This window comes from Petaurus breviceps, unplaced genomic scaffold (genome assembly GCF_028583685.1).
Source record: "Petaurus breviceps papuanus isolate PSGF00001 unplaced genomic scaffold, PetGlider_PUasm1.0 90792, whole genome shotgun sequence".
NCBI lineage: Eukaryota > Metazoa > Chordata > Mammalia > Diprotodontia > Petauridae > Petaurus > Petaurus breviceps.
The window spans coordinates 17186822-17205523 of record NW_027187347.1 but is presented as its reverse complement, the minus strand read 5'-3'; the positions used below and the strand labels follow the sequence as shown (position 1 = coordinate 17205523).

The 18702-nt window shown below is 40.7% G+C and overlaps 1 protein-coding gene across 2 annotated transcripts in view; it reads right to left on the bottom strand.

Moving 5' to 3' along the window:
* Positions 1-409: 409 nt before the first annotated feature.
* The window catches only part of UPK1B (uroplakin 1B), a 490606-nt gene continuing 472313 nt past the window's right edge, over positions 410-18702 (bottom strand). For both annotated transcript variants that reach the window (XM_069069970.1, XM_069069969.1), the window contains 3 exons: positions 12539-12718; positions 3302-3385; positions 410-1432 (listed from right to left, as the gene is read on the bottom strand). In XM_069069970.1, coding sequence (XP_068926071.1) covers positions 1382-1432; positions 3302-3385; positions 12539-12718 — 315 coding nt within the window. In that variant the 3' untranslated portion in view covers positions 410-1381. The remainder of the gene's footprint in view (positions 1433-3301; positions 3386-12538; positions 12719-18702) is intronic.

Below are 18702 nucleotides of genomic sequence, written 5' to 3'. Positions count from 1 at the left end.
ACTGGAAAAATGGCTGGATTTGGATTCAATTACTAACCGTATGACATTGGCAAACTATTTTTTTTTCCTTTTTGGAGGTGGGAAGGAGGAGCAATTGGAGTTAAGTGACTTGCCCAAGGTCACACGGCTAGTAAGTGTTAAATGTCTGAGGCTAGATTTGAACTCAGGTCTTCCTGACTCAAGACCGATGCACTATTCACTGTGCCACCTAGCTGTCCCATTGGGGAGCTATTTAACTAGCCTGGGTCTCAAGTTCCTCATCTTCCAAATGAGGGAGAATAGACTAGATGCCATAAAAAATCCCTTTCACCTCTAAATCGATGATACTTCAATCCCATAGTTTTCTGAAAAAAGCAGGTGTTTAGTATATGTTTTGCAAAAATAAATGATTAGAAAGCAAAGAAAAATATAAATTTCTCAAGTCAGTTTTATTAATAGAAATGTTTAGAAACAATTGCAACCCTTAGGAATCTCCCTCTGATATATGAAAATGAAACAAAAGAGAGATATTCTGACCACCCTCTACTCCCAAATTCCCACAAACTGCAGCCCATCACAAAATACAGATGAGCTCCACTCTTCTTTACTTCCATACTCCCCTCCCCTTTACTTGCTTGAAAGCATACAAAAACCAAGATTTATTAGACATACAAACCTGTTTCGTGCCTATAGAATCCCATGGAATTGACCCCTATTGCTTCAAAGCAAGAGTAGAACTGGGGCCACTGAACAGAGTCCACGTGATTTCTGTCTTTGTGGTTAACTAAGTCAAAGTAAGTAAATAATTGCCCCAAGAAAGACTACGAGAGCAATGAAAGGAAAAGCAAGGTCTACAGATGTTCGACACAGAGAAACCAAAGAGAAGGTACATTGCAGTAGGTAATCAATGCCTTCTTCTTCATCCCTTTCAGTATATATAGGACAGTGCACCTCCCATCCTCTACCTTCTGGTGAATTTGATTCTTTGAAAAAGCACCAACCAGGTACAATGAGTTGTACACTAAACAGGCCAGGCCTGCTGTCAGGAGTGTCAGTAATTAGAGGCCTTTTCAACATCTCAAGACCCGAAAGAGAACAATGAGCAGGTGAGCTAATAATGGGAACACTTATCCACATCACTTCTGGATCTTATATTTATTCTGTGTAACCTATGGAAATATTACATTAAGAGAAGACAGTGAGGAAAGCTATGGTATCCAGGAAAAAGAGAAGTGAATAGTGTGCTTCCTTGGCAACATCAGACCAAGCAGTCTGCTGAGTAGAAAATGCTTCCATCATTCTGAAACACAGAAGGAATTGTATCTGGAGAGTAACATATAGGTCCATGCACCAACTCTGGAGAGTCTTGGGAGGAGGAAGAACAATGGTGTCACTCTTGCTTTCAGTATTCAATTCTACTCCAATAGAACATGGTGCCCAGGAGAACACAGAACTAGAAAAAAATTAAGAGGTCATTACATTAGAAGTACCTCTCATATTTAAGAGAGTATAACATTCAGGTTTATGCAACCTTCAAATTTAAGAGGCATCCTCTCCTATCCTAAAAACACTACTAAGACATTGGTATAGAAGACTTACTATTTATAAACTCCTATTTAATGGCCCAAATATCCCCACCCTAGAATCTTTTGATATATTAGATGGCCCTTCCTATTCCCATTCTCATTTCTAAATCACCTTAGGAACACACCCTTTCTTTGATTACAAATGTAGTCCCAAATTAATGGATTCTACCTTCACTGTGGATCAGTTCCTAACTCAGGGCTCTTGCCATTGGTGTTTTAATTATTACCCTAAAGGACAGCCTACCTTTCTTACTTTTTATTATAATAATAATTATATATACATATACACACACATATATTTGGTCTGGACCTGTGATTTCATTAACATATGGAACTTTAGGTGAGGAAACTGTCTCTTTCAATGTAAATCAACAGCTGTTCTGCAATTTATAGCCAGAGAGTTGCATTGAGTCCTTGAGAAGTTAAGTGACTAGCCCAGGGTGACATAATCAGTATCTAGCAGTGGTAGGACTTTGAACTCAGATCTTCCTGACTCTGAACTCCTCCCACCATGTCGCCATGTCACACTTCCTCTCTGTAATAGTGATACAAAGTATCAGTGAGGATGATGATAATTGACATTTGCAAAATATAGCTTACAAAGCTTGTGGACTTTCCCATTCAAGTGTTAGTTGTGATTTACAGTTTCCAAAGTGTCCTGTTCATGTAACTGGGCTTTCTAAGACCTTGTAATGGGATTCAAGATTTTCGACCATTAATAGGACTCACCTGGAGCCCATTAAGGGAAGCTTGCTTAGGGGAGGCTTGCTTGTAGGAAGGCTTTCACACCTTTTGCTAATTTCTAATTAGGCACTGAGTCAGAGGGCTGTGAAGCCTTCTGGTTCTGAGAAGTGTATATATACTCTGAGTTGGTATTTTGCTTTGGGGGCTCACTTATGAGAAGGATCTTGTGATTCGCTGGTGGAAGCTCTGAGTTCAGAGCTTCCTGACTGCTCAGATATAAAGGCTTTCTCCATCCAACGATGTATGTAAAGTATATAGTTGATTCAGGCAGTCAGAGCCCTGTCTGTTGATCTTTATTTCTCTGCTTGTATTTTCTCTGAAGTTCAGGATGCTGACTTTTCCCCTGAACTAGTGAATGTAATTAAAAAAGATTGTTGAGCCCTTAAACAGTTATCTTTCCTAGTAATTCAGATCTAAGAACCTGTGCTAGTATCCATCCAGGGTATGCCACTGTGGTTGCTGCTACAGACCTCTAGGAAGTGATTGTGACCAAGCATTAGGGAGACTCAAAGGAAGGTAGGAATGACTGTGGGCTGCTATACTGATTCTGCTTATGGAGTCAGCCAGGACCTAGGGGAATCAAAGGACACAAGATTCAAAATAAACCCTTAGTCCTGAATTTTGTGTTCTTTACAGATGAGGAAACTGAGGCGCCAAGAGTTAAGTGACTAGCTCATGGTCATAACTAGTATGTGGCAGAAGTAGGGTTTGGATCCAATTCTTGCTCATTACAAGGACAGTTCTCTCACCACTATGTGTTCCTCACTCTCCCAATTATGCATTCTGTATATAACCACCATCTATAAAAGTGATATTTGAAAAAGGGACCTTTGGGAAAAGTAAAGCTGTCAGAGGACAAAGGAAGGATACCAACCAACCTTCAGCTCCATAGACTGGTTTCTCAAGATTAGAAATTAGAATATAGAGACAATGGCAACGTTTATGCTTCTGTCACCCTCTCGTCATTACAACTGACACCAGGAAATACTTACAGTCCAGCAGAGAATGGCAAATCCAAACCATGCAACGCCCCAGGCATGTCGGTTCATTGGTCCAGAGATTAGTTCATAACAACCCTGGGGAAGGAGACAAGAAGCAATTAGTGTCACATCTTACCCCGATATCAGGATGTGGAAGGAAAGGGATGGTAAGGGATAGAGTGCAGCATCATTGGACATAATAAGGCTATTCTTCCCTTGGGGTATTATGGTAGGGTAGGAAAAGCACACTAGTACTAGAGTGGGAATACAGGGGTTCAAATCCCACCTTGAATGCTTAACACTTTATGACCTTGGACAAGTCACTTAACCTACATGAGCTTCAGGTTCCTTATCCTGTTAAATGAGAGGGTTCCGCTAGATGGTCTCTGAGGTCTCTCTCTCCTAGATCTTGATCTATTACCCATGTTCTATCAGACAACTCAGTTTATTTTATTTTTAAAATAATATTTTATTTTTTCCTAATTGCATGCAAAAACAATTTTTAGCAATCATTTTTAAAATTTTGAGTTCTAAATTCTCTCCCTCCCTCCCCTTCCCCTCCCTGAGACAGTAAGCAGTTTAATATGTTATACTTGTGCAATCATGAAAACATTTCCATGTTATTCATGTTGTGAAAGAAAACACAGACCAAAAAAAAAAAACCATGAAAAAGAATGCTTCAATCTGCATTTCAACTCAATCTAGAGGTTCATAGCATCTTTCATCATGAGTCCTTTAGAATTGTCTTGGATCATCGTATTGCTGAGAACAGCTAAGTTATTCATGTCGATCATCGTACAATATTAATCACTATATAAGGTTGCTGTTACTGTGTATGATGTTCCTCTGGTCCTGCTCACTTCACTTTGCATCAGTTCAGACAACTGTTTATTTAGCACTGCTTTGCTGAGGTGGGGGTACAATAATTCTTGTTGAACAGTTTGAAAATGGTACATTTATAAGGGGCGGCTAGGTGGCACAGTGAATAGAGCACTGGCCCTGGAGTCAGGAGGACCTGAGTTCAAATCTGGCCTCAGATACTTAACACAAAAACTAGCTCTGTGACCTTGGGCAAGTCACTTACTCCCAATTGCCCTCCAAAAACAAAAAAAGAAAGTGGTGCATTTATGTTCTCTATTTTGCAGTCAATATATTTAATAAAAATGTTGTCTTTCTGGCACTTACATTATTTACATATGTAATAGGGGATTGGTCAATAATGGCCCAGTTCTGGCAATATATACAATCAGCTCTTCTTGCTGCAAACCCATCTGGGGAGTTTGTGAGCCTGCTTCTAGATGTGAGTGATCATGGTGTAATGGAGCCAGCTCAGACCAACTTAGAAGTGATTTTTAAGTTTTCAGTAGGAGTATTTATACCTCAGAGTTACCAAGCCCAAATCAGGTTGTTATCATTTTGTTTTGTTAATTATCTAGACTTAAGAAAGTGATAGATAAAATGTTAAATAATGCAGGTTCAATTAAAAAGTGTGTCATGGGTAAAATTTTTCCAGAGAACTGGTTGTTAAACATTTACCAGCACAACCATCGGCTCTGTCCACCATTTCAGAGCTTGATAGGTATTCCGTGATCATTTCCTGCTCATGTGCTGAGCTGTGAAGCAAAACCTTTTTATTGGTTGATTAGCCCAATCTGAGTGTGCACACAAAAGGTCGAATTGAGTTCTCTTTTTCTTTGTGGTAATTGGTGTGTAAGGTGGGAGGGGGAATGTTTTAAATGCCTGGTGAGGAGAGAAGTCTTGTATCTCCAACCCTGGAGTGCCTGAAACACAGTAGGCACTACAAATGTTTATTGATTGACTGATTAGATAGCTGTGTGGCCTAGAACACATGGTTCCATTGGTTTTCTGTCTTCTTGTTTCATTCTTCTTATTCTTAGGTGAATAAAGGTTGGAGATGGAATGGACTAGGCTATATCCAGATGAGCTGGAAGAGGACCAGCAAGGGAAGTCCACACCCGTGGTTGCCCGTGGTGAAGGACGGGGCCCTAAGGAGCAACTTGTGGGATCCAGTCCAGCAGGAGATCAGCCTGGCAGCCTGGATGCCATGCTCTGCAGCAAGGGAGGGAGTGACTCATTCAGCAGCTGTGTCATGTCCAGAAGGGAAGTTGGTGAGCCAAATGGTCAGGAGCAACCACTTAAATCTGAGCCTGTTCTCATCCATGGACTAAGGTGCTAAAGGAGAGAGTGTGCCCTGGTTTGTTTTTTGTTTGGTTGGTTTTATTGGGTTTTTTTTTTTGAAGGGGGAAAGAGACATGCTTGTAGTTTTGTGCACAGTTCCTTTGTAAAAGCTAATTGGTGTTAATTGCTTATTAATGATCTTGAGGAGATACTAGCTAGCCCTGGTGAATAACATTGGAGGAATAATCACTGGCAATTGATACGGCGTAGGGCAGAGAACAGGCTGTAATTGGGGCTCAAGCTGTTAGCATTACAAGAATCTGCCATTTGGTGCAGAACCCACAAGGGAAAAATGTAACCAGTTATGCTCTGGGGACCTGGCTTGCCAATACAAGTGAGAATAAGGACCCCCAGAATTTATATGGGCTCAATGTATAGTAACTTTAGTTGAAGACTCCTACAAGGTAAATTACTGTTACTAAAATTGGTCATCTGCCTCAAAAGCAAAAACAGAAAAACAACCCACCTCCAACATATTAGTGATTCTATGGAGGATCACAGACTTTGGAAAAGGGCATTTATTAGTTCAGAACAAATTTACTCCCAGCTATGTGACAAGAGACACACGTGTAATAACCATTAGCCAAGAGAACCGTATGAGGATTATCCTAACTCAGTGCCATCAATCAATTCCACAAAAGAATACAGTGAAGAGAAAATTACATCATAGGGTAGAATTAGTTTCTTAAGAAAAATGTTATAAATAGACAATTTGACATTACAGTGGAGCTGGGTTTTTAAAATCATTGTAAAATGTGGTTACAATTCACCATAGGACAACAACCAGTTATTGAAGCTTTAAGTTTCATGTTTGAGCCCTACAGTTACTATAAAAGGCATTACTACATATATTAGCTTCCCATTTTACAGATGAGGAAACTGAGGCTCAGAGAGGTTGTTACTTGCCCATGGACACACTGTCAGGAAGTGTCAAGCACAGATGAAATTCAAACCTAGATCTTCCTAATCACTCTGCTCAAGGATGACATGCAAATTCATGAAGCATTCCATATTTCTTATTTGAGGCAGCTGGGTGGCTCAGTGCATAGAGTACTGAGCATGGAATTAGGAAGACTTGAGTTCAAATTTGGACTTGGACACTTACTAGCTGTGTGACCCTGGGTAAGTCACTTAACCTCTGTTTGCCTCAGTTTCTTCAACTGTAAATTGGAAATAGCAACTATCTTACAGGGTTGTTGTGCGGACCAAATGAGGTAATACTTGTAAAGTGCTTAGCATTCTGCCTGGATGTAGTAGGCACCGTGTAAATGCTTATTCCCTTCCCCTTCCCTGATTCCAAGTCTAGCACTAAATCCACTATTCCAGGCTACTTAGCAGTATAACCTTTTTACCTTTCCTGTGTTCTTATGCCTTACTCCTTCCTGCCCTCTATGGTCCAATTTCACTGACCAACTTGCAGTTCCTCACATATGGCCCTCCATCTTCCATCTCCGTGCCTTTCCCTGGCTATCCTCAGTGCCAGGAATACTCTGCTTGCTCACCTCCGCTTCTGAATTTCTCTGGCTTCCTTCAAGACTCAACTCAAAGCCCACCTTCCCCAGCTGCTGATGCCCTCCCCTTTCAGATTTCCTTCTCTCTACTCTATGTACCTTCTATGCTGTTTTCCTTGCTGCAGCGTGAGTTCCTTGAGAAGCCTGAGCCATGTCCTGGCCTTTCTTTGTATTCCCAGCACTTGGCACACTGCCTGGCATCTAGTAAATACTTAAGAAATGTTTACCGACTTACTGACCTACTACAGAGACTTACTGACATTACTGCAGAACGAAGCTGGCCACAGTGACCTGTGGGGTGGACGATCTCTTATCCGCCAAGTGGAAAGGCCTTTCCTCCAGTCTCATTTTCCTTGACCTCTCTGTAGGTCTGCACGACAAGGGTTCTCCTCCTACCTATCTGACTGGTCCTTCTCACTCTCCTGGGCTGGATCTTTATCCTGGCTGCTCCTACTAAGCATAGATATCTCCCAAGTCTCTGTCCTGGGTCCTTTTCTATCTTTCCTTTATGTTATTTTGCTTAGTGATCTAATAAATTACCATTTCTATGCAGATGATTTTCAGATCTTTTTATCCAGCCCTATTCTCTCTCCTGACCTCTGGGGCTGAATCTCCAGCTTCTTAGTGAATATCTTGCCCTGGATGTCCCTCAGAGATCTCAAACTCAGCACGTCAAAAAGTGAACTCGTTACCCTTCCCCCAAACCCTTCCCTTTCCCTAACTTCCTTATTATTGTCAAGGGCATCACCAATCTTTCAGTCTCCCAGATTGCTGTGTAGGTCTCACCCTTGACTCCTCATTTTTTCTTCCCCTCTCTGTCCCCCCACAACTAATGTGTTGCCAGTTTTACTTTTGCAATATTTCCCGTACACATCCCTTTCTCTTCTCTGACATTGCTACCATCCTGGTACAAACCCACATCACATCACACCCAGAGTACTGGAATAGCTTCCTAACTGATCTCCCTGCCTCAAGCCTCTTCCCACTCCAGACTGTCTTTTACTTATGTATCAAAATGATCTTCCTAAACTTCAGGTATGGTCATGTCACTCCCCCATTCAATAAACTCCAGTTTATTGAGTTATTTTTATTATTACTTCCAAGATCAAATATGAAATCTTCTGTCTGACTTTTTTTTTCTTTTTGGAGGGGCAGTTGGGGTTAAGTGACTTGCCCAAGGTCACATGGCTAGTTTTGTGTGTGTGTGTGTGTGTGTGTGTGTGTGTGTGTTAAGTGTCTGAGGCCGGCTTTGAAATCGGGTCTTCCTGACATCTGGACTGGTGCTCTATTCGCTGTGCCACCTAGCCACCCCTGACTGACTTTTAAAACCCTCTATAACTTGGCCCCATCCTACCTTTCCAATCTTCTTACACCTTATTCTCTTCCACGTACATTGACAGCCAGTGACACTGGCTTCCTCATTATTCCTTGTACAAGATGTTCTCTCTCCTGATTATAAGTCTTTTTCACCACCCTTCATTCCCAGAATGGCCTCCCTCCTTGTCTATGCCTCCTGACTTCCTTGGCTTCTTTCAAGTCTTAGATAAAATCCCACCTTGTGCATTTAGCACAGTGCCTGGCATAGAGTAGTTACTCGATAAAAATACTTGTCAACTTAACCTGTTGACTAAATGAGATAGTAGATATTGAGAACTTTGTAAGCCTTAAAGTGTCCTATAGTAGTCATATGTATATGTGCATGCTTGTATATACATATTTTATACCTGCTCATGCTATGTAAAGTTTAATGTAATAGAATATCTTAATGAAAAACCAAGAGGTCATAAGTAGTAGCAAATGGAAATGGTTCAAGAAAAGCTGGCTAGAGAGTTTTGCTATAGTTAAATTTTGTAACATAAAAATATATGAACTATTACACCGCACCATTGAAAGCCCTCAGTCTAGTATTGTGCAGGCCCAAGAAGTGCTCTGTCAGAGGGCACATATGCTTGTCCCCACCAAGATTAATCTTAAACATGAGATTCTTGAAAAAAAATCTCAGCTACCTATCTTTGTTGCCACTTTTGCTTCTGTCTTTTGAAAGTTATCCTAATCCTTTCTGAGTCCATTCACATGTCCTACCAATGCCAAGTCTTTCAGGGTTAAGGTTTCCATAAGTTACTGTTGTTCGTCCTTTGTTTTTGCAGAGGACCAATGAGATCATGAGGTGATGTCTTGGCTCGTGAATTGGATTGAAGTGAGGCAGAGTTGCCCAAAGTCATGAGCCTCACTCTCTCTTCCTGAGTCGTCGAAGTCCAGTGGCAGGACAAAAGTCAAGATGGCTGGTGATGGCCCGGAATGCAGCAGATGATGTTGGCATCTTCCTCTTCTGACCAAACTCTAAGCACTCCATAGCACCTATTTCATCTGCCTTCATGGCCCTTGAACAAATTGTTCTCATCTGCCCATTCTCCCAGGGGAAATCTTCACATGCTTGGGGTAGACACCCCTAATATGTTTGAGTCCTGTTGGTTACTTTCAACAGCTTCTTGGAGCCACAGGTGAGTGGTGGCTGATAGGTGGACACCAAAGATGGATGAGCAGCCCTTAAAGGGCTCGGCAGCCCTCACATTGGAGGTGCTGGTTCTCCTGAACACCCCTACATCTCTCCATAAGTTATTACTTATTGCCTGAAGTGGCCATTTTATTTGTCCTAAACTTACTCTACTCAAGTGTCAAAAGATGCCTGCCCATTATCCCTGCATTGGGGGCCTTAGGAATGATGTTTCCATTCACCAGGCCTTTCCTGGCTTTATAGATCACCAGACATGACCAGTGCTCAGCACAGGGCTTGGCACATAGTAGGCGATGACCTGCTCTACCATGGCTAAAAACTCTAAATACTTTCTGGTCTGTTCTCATACAACAGGCCTCCTCCTCCTACCTCATCACCATCACTGTAGTTTCACTTCTGTGGACCTCTTCTGTTTTGTTCATGCCTTCTGGAAGACACAGGGACCAGATCTGTAATCCCATCAGTGTGGGTCCTCCCTCCAACGATGCAAATTGTAACATGATCATACTCGCCCATCCAATGAGGGTGTCCTCTGTGTACTCCCACAGATTTGCCACAGAGACCCCACCTGACTTGCAGGGAGCCTTCTTCACATTCATTTTATATTGTGTGAACTCCAATGGAGCTCAAGAGCTGTCCATTGATTATTCCTTGCTTTTGCTACATGACCAGACCATCTATTGTTCAGGTCATTAAATTTCTCAGATGATACTCTTTGCACCACAACTGCTATGTAATTCCTTATTTGTAAAGCATTGCTCATGCCCATCAATGCATTTATCCATGGACTTTTTTTTTTTTTGCTTTTTGGAGGGGGGAAGGCAGGGCAATTGGGGTTAAGTGACTTGCCTGAGGTCACATGGCTAGTAAGTGTTAAGTGTCTGAGGCCAGATTTGAACTCAGGTCTTCCTGACTCCAGGGCCAGTGCTTTATTCACTGTGCTACCTAGCTGCCCCCTATCCATTGACTTTTGGGGGACCTCAAACTTTATTTTATATACTAGGATGGAAAATGCTTTCTATTTCATTTCTCATACTTTTCTTCATGATGAGCAACATCTGTTGTCTTGAATAGTATGCAGCATGGACATTCTCAGTAAAGTATCTAGAATGACTCCCAAGGCCCCTACCTGGGTTACAAACTAGGTGTAGAATCCATCATTTTCTAAATGCATTTTGGGCTATTCATCCCTAAATGAGTTTGCACACTAATAACTTTGTCAACTACCATATCATCAGTTTTCCTGAGAAATGCTTGTTCAAAAGCAACCTTATCCTCTCCCTGAATCACCATGAAATTGTGAAAAGCATGTCAGATTATATTCAGAATATCTTATATTGATAGGCAGCAAAAATAGATCTGGCTTCAAAATCCAGAGTATATGGATTAAATTCCCTCCTCTGACATATGAAGCCCTCCCTGACTCATTTATCCTCTCAATGCCCTAGGCAATTATCAAAGACCATATGTTGCTGAATAGTTGCCGCCCTGCATGGGTAGAGGGAATTTCTTTATTAGGGATTCCCTGAAACAGTGAAATTACTGGTTCCATTCCCATCCCTCTCCACTCTCCATAGGTTCTGTTGCACTCAGATAGAAGTTAATTTTAGTTCAGTTGTATCTAGCAGTATTTAAAACGGAAGGATATGGAAATATATCTTAGATTAAACCTTCTGGTATTCTCTGAACTCAAGTAACATTTTGCTCATAGCTATTTAATATAGTCATCATATTCACTTTTGCTTTGATGTTATTTTTATACTTCTCCTAATTCTGACTGTTTTCACTGGATGCCTTCCATGCCTAGAACTCTTTCCCTCTTTCCCTTTGCCTCCTGGCTTTCTTTAAGTCCCTTCTGCAAGAAGCCTTTCCTGGTCTCACTTAATCTTCCTGCTTCTCTTCTGGATTTATCTCCGATTTACCCTGTATATATTCTTTTTGTACATAGCTGTTTGTTTGGTGTCTTCCCAATTAGACTGTACATTCCCTGAGAACAGAGGCTCTTTCTTTCCTTTCTTCATATCATAGGTGCTTAGCACAGTGGCTAATGAAGTAAGTCAGTGAATGGGTGTTGCCTGAGATGAACTGAGACCTGGGAAAGACCTTAATTTAAAAGGCCAAGGTCATCCACTGCGCTCTGGGTCATTCCCACTCATTAGATTTTTGTCTTGCCACTGGACTTCCAGGACTCTGGAGGAGATAGTGAGGTTGATGACTTTTTGTAGCTTTGCCTCACTTAAATCCAGTTCACATGCAAATCAAGACAGCACCCTCCTGATGTCATTGGCCTTCTTGAGAACTAAGGACCAATAGCAACAGCAACACAGCGTTGCTTAAAAATGCTGATGTATGTTGTTTGTTTTTTCTCAAATAGTACTGTGACAGAGAGGTGATGCCATGACATGCAAGTGAATTGGATTTAAGTGAGGGAGGGCTGGCAAAGTCATCTGCCTCACTTTCTCCTCCAGAGCCATCTATGCCCAGTGGCCAGATATAGATCAGGATGACTCCAGATGACCCTTCTTAAAAAATGCTAGTTGACTGCTTGAAGAGGGAAATGGTCTAATAATTTGAAGGCTGAGCACCATCTGGTGGGCAACAGGGGTTTTGCAACCTCCAGGAAAGTTCAGCTGTTCAGTGACTGTGTAGGTGCAGGGGCACTGATTCTGATGAAACCACTTGGATGGTGGTGGCTTGAACATAGAGTCAGCCTATCAGGAAAAATGATATTTACACTGACCTGCTGGTAAACAAGCTAAGCTGATCATCTGTTTTCTGTGGAAAGCAGGACATAAGCTAGGTGTGGGCTATCACTCTTATACCACTGTCACATACATTTGTCTTTCAAATTCTTAAAAGTTAACTAATTATTTTCCCTTGTAAAACTTTTCTTCATAAAGACAGACATCATCATGAAGCAAAATCTGGAGCCCTTTCATCATCCTGATTACCCTCCTTTGTTCACTGTTCTCCCTGGAGTGTGGACAATTCTATCAGGTCTTTAGAGAAAAGGGGACTTCTTACCTTGCTGTGATAATAACCAGATACACCAAGTTTACAAGCATCGATATTGAGTGGCTTATAGAGACTATCCATGACGCAGCACTGATGAGGCCAGGGGTAGTCGGCATCATTATTCTCATCTCGGAAGGCTGACTTGTACTTTTGCCAATCTGATGGACCATTGACACCACAGCACTTTTCCTGTCCAAGGAAAATAAAGTCAATATTTCCTTTCATGATCCCTGCTAAAATAGTCATTGGGACAAATGAGGTATTGAAGGGGAAGCAGAGATCAAATATAACATAGCTTAAACCCACTCAAAGTTCTAACCTTAAAGTTTATTAGAGTCTCCATGTGGGAGAGAGGAAAAAGACATGATTTATTTTTTATTTAATGATGTTGAAAAAGATATATCCTCTCATCCTGAATGAGCCCACATCCATCCATCCATCCATCCATCCATCCATCCATCCATCCATCCTTCCATCCATCCATCCTTCCCACCTTTTTTCTTCCTTCTTTCCTTCCTTCATTCCTTCGTTCCTTCCTTCCTTCCTTCCTCCCTCCCTTCCTCCCTCCCTTCCTTCCTTCCCACCTTTTTTCTTCCTTCCTTCCTGACTGCTTTCCTTCCCAAGAAGAATTTAAGCTCCTTGAGAGCCGGAACCATTTTTGTACAAAAATCTTTTAGTTCTGTATCCCCAGACTCTTGCATAGTGGCTGACCCATAGTAGGTGCATAATAAATTGCACTGAATCATACTGAGTTGTGTCATTTATTCAAATTGTACTCTATATGTTATAATACTTATAAGTGCTGCTATTAATACTGAACCAGTATTTATTAAGTGCCTACTATGTGTCAGGCATTGTGCTAAGTGCTAGGGGTACAAATGAAATGGAAATGACCACAATAGATATATAAAGGAAAACAAGACAAAAAGGCATCAGAATTATTCTGACTAATGAGATGGACCAATAGATGTCAGAGGGCCAACAATGAAGTATCTCTTTCCTTTTGGTAGAGAGGTGGTGGACTACAGATGAAAAATAAGGTATACTTGGTCAGATATGGCCATTGTGTGTGTTTTTACTTAGCTTTGTTACTTAGCTGTATTACAATGGAAAGTTCTATGGGGTGGAGGTAGGGTGGGAAGAACTCATTGGGAAGCAATATTTAAGAAAGGCATCAATAAAATATTCTGAGGCAGTTAGGTAATTCAGATATCTGCTAGCTATGTAACCATAGGCAAGTTACTCTGTGCCTCAGTTTCCTCACCTGTAAAAAGAGGATAATAATAGCATCTGCATCCCAGAGTTGTGAGGATAAAATGAGATATTTGTAAAGTGCTTTGCAAACCTTAAAGCATTCTAGGTATTGTTGATTTTAAAAAATGATATATCAACACATTGTGCACTAGGAGCTATTTTTTTTTCCAGTAATAAAGAGAGGCTGACACTAAGATATATATGCTTTTTATATCATGAAAGGCAGCATGGTGTAGCAGGTAGAATATGGGACTTGTAGTCTTACACACCTGGTTTAGAATCCTTCATGTAAGACTATGTCCCTGAGCAAATCACTTAAATTCTCTGAGCCTTAATTAGATTCTCAGAGAATCCAGAACTGATAGAGTTCTGGACATGGAGTCAGGAAGACCTGAGTTCAAATCTTGCCTCAGATATTTGCTAGCTGTGCGACCATAGGAAAGGCACTCTGTATCTCAGTTTCCTCACCTGTGAAAAGGGGATAACAGTAGTACTTACATCATAGGGTTGTTGTGGGGCTCAAATGAGATAATATATGTAAAATGTTGCCTATATCTTAAAGAGTGGTAGAAATGTCAGCTATTATTACTACTGAGATTAGGATTACAGTATATGATCAGAGAATAGAGTTTTTCTTCTGTTGCAATGTATTGCTACTGAGCCATCTAACCATGATTTGGTCTGGTCCCAACATGCCTAGAATCCTGGGGAAGTAAAAAAAAAAACAAAAAAAACAAAAAAAAAACCTCTTTGATTTTGCATCTTCTGTGGTTAATGCCATCAATCAATCAGATGGCAACTTGCAAATGAGCAGGCTTGTGATACAGTGGAAAGAAAACTAGAGTTGGAGCAGGAAGAATTGGGTTCCCTTCTAGTAGTTACTTCCTAGCTGTGAGATCTTAGACAAAATGAAACGACGTCTGTTTTCAAGGAGTTTACATTCTATTAAGGAGAGATGAGATATAAACATATATGAAATAGATAGAAGGTAATTTTCGGAGAGGAGGGGTCAAAAGCAGTTGGGGAGATTTATTCTCTAAAGTAGGAGGCTGTATTTTAGTTAAGATTTGAAGGAAACGGGGCAGCTAGGTGGCACAGTGAATAGAGCACCGGCCCAGGAGTCAGGAGGACCTGGGTTTGGATCCGGCCTCAGACACTTAACACAAAAACTGGCTGTGTGACCTTGGGCAAGTCACTTAACCCCAATTGCCCTCCAAAAAGCAAAAAATAAATAAAAAGAAAAAAAAAGAAAAGACTTGAGGAAACAAGGGCAAACAAGGAAACTAAGAGGCAGAGAGGAGGCTGTACAAAGGCATACCGTGTTTCCCCGATAATAAGACACTGTCTTATTATTTTTTTTGGACAGAAAAACACCAGAGGGCTTATTTTCAGGGGAGGGCTTATTTTAATGAACATTGACAGCAATTTTAATAAACAGGTAAATGTGAACAAAAAAATGTACCTTTATTCAATAATGAATTCAATAAAGAACAGGATAACACGCTCACTGCTGCAGCTCTGATTGGATGCAGCTCGGAGCGTGGCGTGCATTTCACAGGGGGGGGGGGACGGTGCATACAGAGGGTACCGTAATGTAGCGTGTAGCGCAGGGGATCACCTTCACTACAGTAGCAATCTCAATAGGGCTTATTTTTGGGGGAGGGCTTATTTTAGAGGAATCTTACACAGTAAGGGGAGGGCTTATTTTCGGGATAGGTCTTATTATCGGGGAAACACGGTAGAGACAAAAGATGGAATACCTGTGCCAGGATCAGCAAGAAGGCCATTTTGGCTGCACTCAAGAGGAAAGGTACGTTGTAGCCATGTTGTGAAGGACTTAAACACTCAAGAAGCATTTGCCCTATAGCTATTGGATAGAATGAATAAACTACTAGAGTTCTAGGGCCCTGCTTCTGATAAGTACTAACTATATGACACAGGCAATGTAGAGCCTCTCTGACCCTCAGTTTTCTTAGCTGTAAAATGGGGATAATTATGCTTGTAATACATATCATAGGTTTGTTGTGAGGCTCAAGGGAGATAACATATGTAAAATATTATAAAATATCTATTACAGTTATAGTTATTATTTAGAAACAATGAGTCATAATGGATAGATACTTGACTCAAAGTCAAGAAGAATTGAAATTGAATCCTGTCTCAAACACTTCTAAGCTGTGTAACTCTGGAAAAATCACATAACTACTCTGTATCTCATTTTCTTTGCCGAGGTCAGATCAAAAGAATTGTTAGATTCCTCAATAGCAATACATTTCAACAGCAGAAAACATTTTTCTTGTCTATAAAACAGGACATCAATATTTGGCTCACAGGGTTGTTATGAAGGTCAGGTGAGGTAACTTAGGAAAGTACTTTAGAAACTTTATAGCTCCATATGAATGTTAACTATGATTATTATTAGTTGTGATAAATTCAGGATGAGTAAGGTAGCAGCCAAAGGAATCTCAGGATATTCCAGCTTCTGGGATCAGGGAAAATAATCAGTTAATCAACAAGCATTTATTAAGTGCCTACTATGTTCCTGGCACCAAGCTAGATGACGGGGAAACAAAAAATAAAAATAAAATAGATCCATTTTCATTTAAATGTCTTAAAGGGAAATAAGATAGATTATTTTTATTGCTTTGGACAAGTACTGAAGTACCAGCAAGTACTTGAATGTGGGAAGAGGCAATTCAGCTAAATTTAGAGGTTTAAAATTAGAAATAAGTCAAGCTATTTTAAGTTATTTTTGTTCTGGATTTTACTGCTTTTAGTGTTACTGAAACTTTGGAATATTTTTTCCTTAAAGATTTTTTAACATCTAGTACAAATATGGCTGAAACAGAAAACAAGCAGGTCCCAGAAGAATATTAATTTTTTTTGAACAAAATTATGGCTGATTCTACTAGTAATGCTCTGATTATCCCACTTGTAGAGTTTTCAAAAGCTTTTACACTCCTCCTGCTTTTCAGAAAATTCATTTTCGTTCAGTAGCTCAGCCAAAGAGTAGGCATCTGCAGGGAAATGGAAACAAAATACTAAACACACCAATTTTCTCCCTTTTACAAGTTCCATTAAAATATTTGGTGAGAAGAGTTGAAATTACAGATGCTACTTAATTTATAGGATAAATATTTTCAAACACACATGTAAGTCAAAGCAGATTTCTATCAAACAAATCCTTTTCCTGCTGACTTTCATAATAAAATTGGTGATATATTAACATGGAAATACATATACACTTATGTATATAATATTATGTATATGTGCATGTATATATGCATATGTTATATATTTGTACATAAGTATATATGCATTATCTATATCTATTTAATTGTGTTGAGGTGAAAATCTTGAGGAAGGGTCAAGGCTTAAGGCTTAATAAGTCAGGCTCACCACTTACGAGGTATATAAAATTCTTTTAGGTCTTGGGATCCTCTAAATAAATACTTATGGTTCCAGTATCTTAGCTTTCCTTTGCCTTTCTCCCTCTGTCTAGGCACAGTATTTATGACATCTATTAGAGGAGGGTTGCAATATCATACTTAACCAGAAGGTGACCCTTGTCTTGTACATAATATCTCATGGGTGAAAAATCCTTCAAGCAAGGATTTGGGGTCTATAAACATGTTTTGTCTTGATTTATGTGTACAAATTAAATAGTCTGTCAAATGTGTTTGCTTTTCCCCCCCTAAGGGAGATAACTGTAATAATTCCCATTTTCTTTTTCTTTTTTTTTTGCTGTTTGGAGGGGCCTTTGGGGTTAAGTGACTTGCCCAAAGTCACACTGCTACTAAGTGTTAAGTGTCTGAGGCCACATTTGAACTCAGGTCCTCCTGACTCCAGGGCCAGTGCTCTATTCACTGTGCCATCTAGACGCCTGTAAGGGTTATGGGATTTAAAGCTCTTCCATGCCCCATTGGACTTGCTGATGTAGCAGGAAGGGGTGGGGCAAGAGGAAGCGGAAGCCAAGCTAGAGTTCCTGCAGTGACTAGCAGTGGTGGTGACAGCGGTAGTAGTAGTGCCGAGGTGGAGGTGGAGGCGCAAACCCCTTTTTTGAGCCAGCCAGAATTTCTGCTAAGGACTCCTGCTGAGGACTGCCAGGGGCCGGAGCTGCTAGGAACACATTTCCTGGACGCTGAGTAGTTGCTGTGAATGGGAAGAGGAGGACCTTTGCCTGAGGTAGCCTGTTCTGTTTTAAAGGCTTGAGAATGTGGGTGCTTTCTACTTTATCTACCTGTGCCAATTTCATAACTACTCTGATGGCTTTGACTTTCTGGTTTTGGGACTCAGTCATTTGGTGTTTTAATAAATGTTCTAGCTTTATCCCCCATATAGCAAGCCTGATATATTTTGTGATTAATTACCACATGAGCATATTTTTAATTGCCATAGGCATTGTGAATATTGCATTGCTGATACACCGCCCCCATGCTTCCCAATTTTTTTAAAAAAGTAATCGGGGTTAAGTAACTTGCTCAAGGTTACACGGCCAGTTATTATTTCTGGGTGTGGTTCTGAGTATCTGAGCCCGGATTTGATCCAGGTCATCCTGACACTGGAGCCAGTGCTCTTACTCACTGAGCCACCTGGCCGCCCCTAAGCAATTGGGGTTAAATAACTTGCTCAAGGTTACACGGCCAGGTGTTTCTGGGTGGGAGCTAAGTGACTGAGCCTGGGATTCGATCTCCAGGTCTTCTCAACACTGGAGCCAGTGCTCTTACTCGCTGTGCTACCTCATGCTTCCCATTTTCAATGGTTCCAGTAGTTCCAAGGATTTTTGATGGGTACAATCTGTAGAGTAAAATTATTTATACTACTCTCATAGAATACCAAGATTTGACTGAACAAGTAAAACTTACTCGACTCTCAGGGAATTGGAAGACAAATGGGAAGTCAGGGATAGGGAAAGGAGC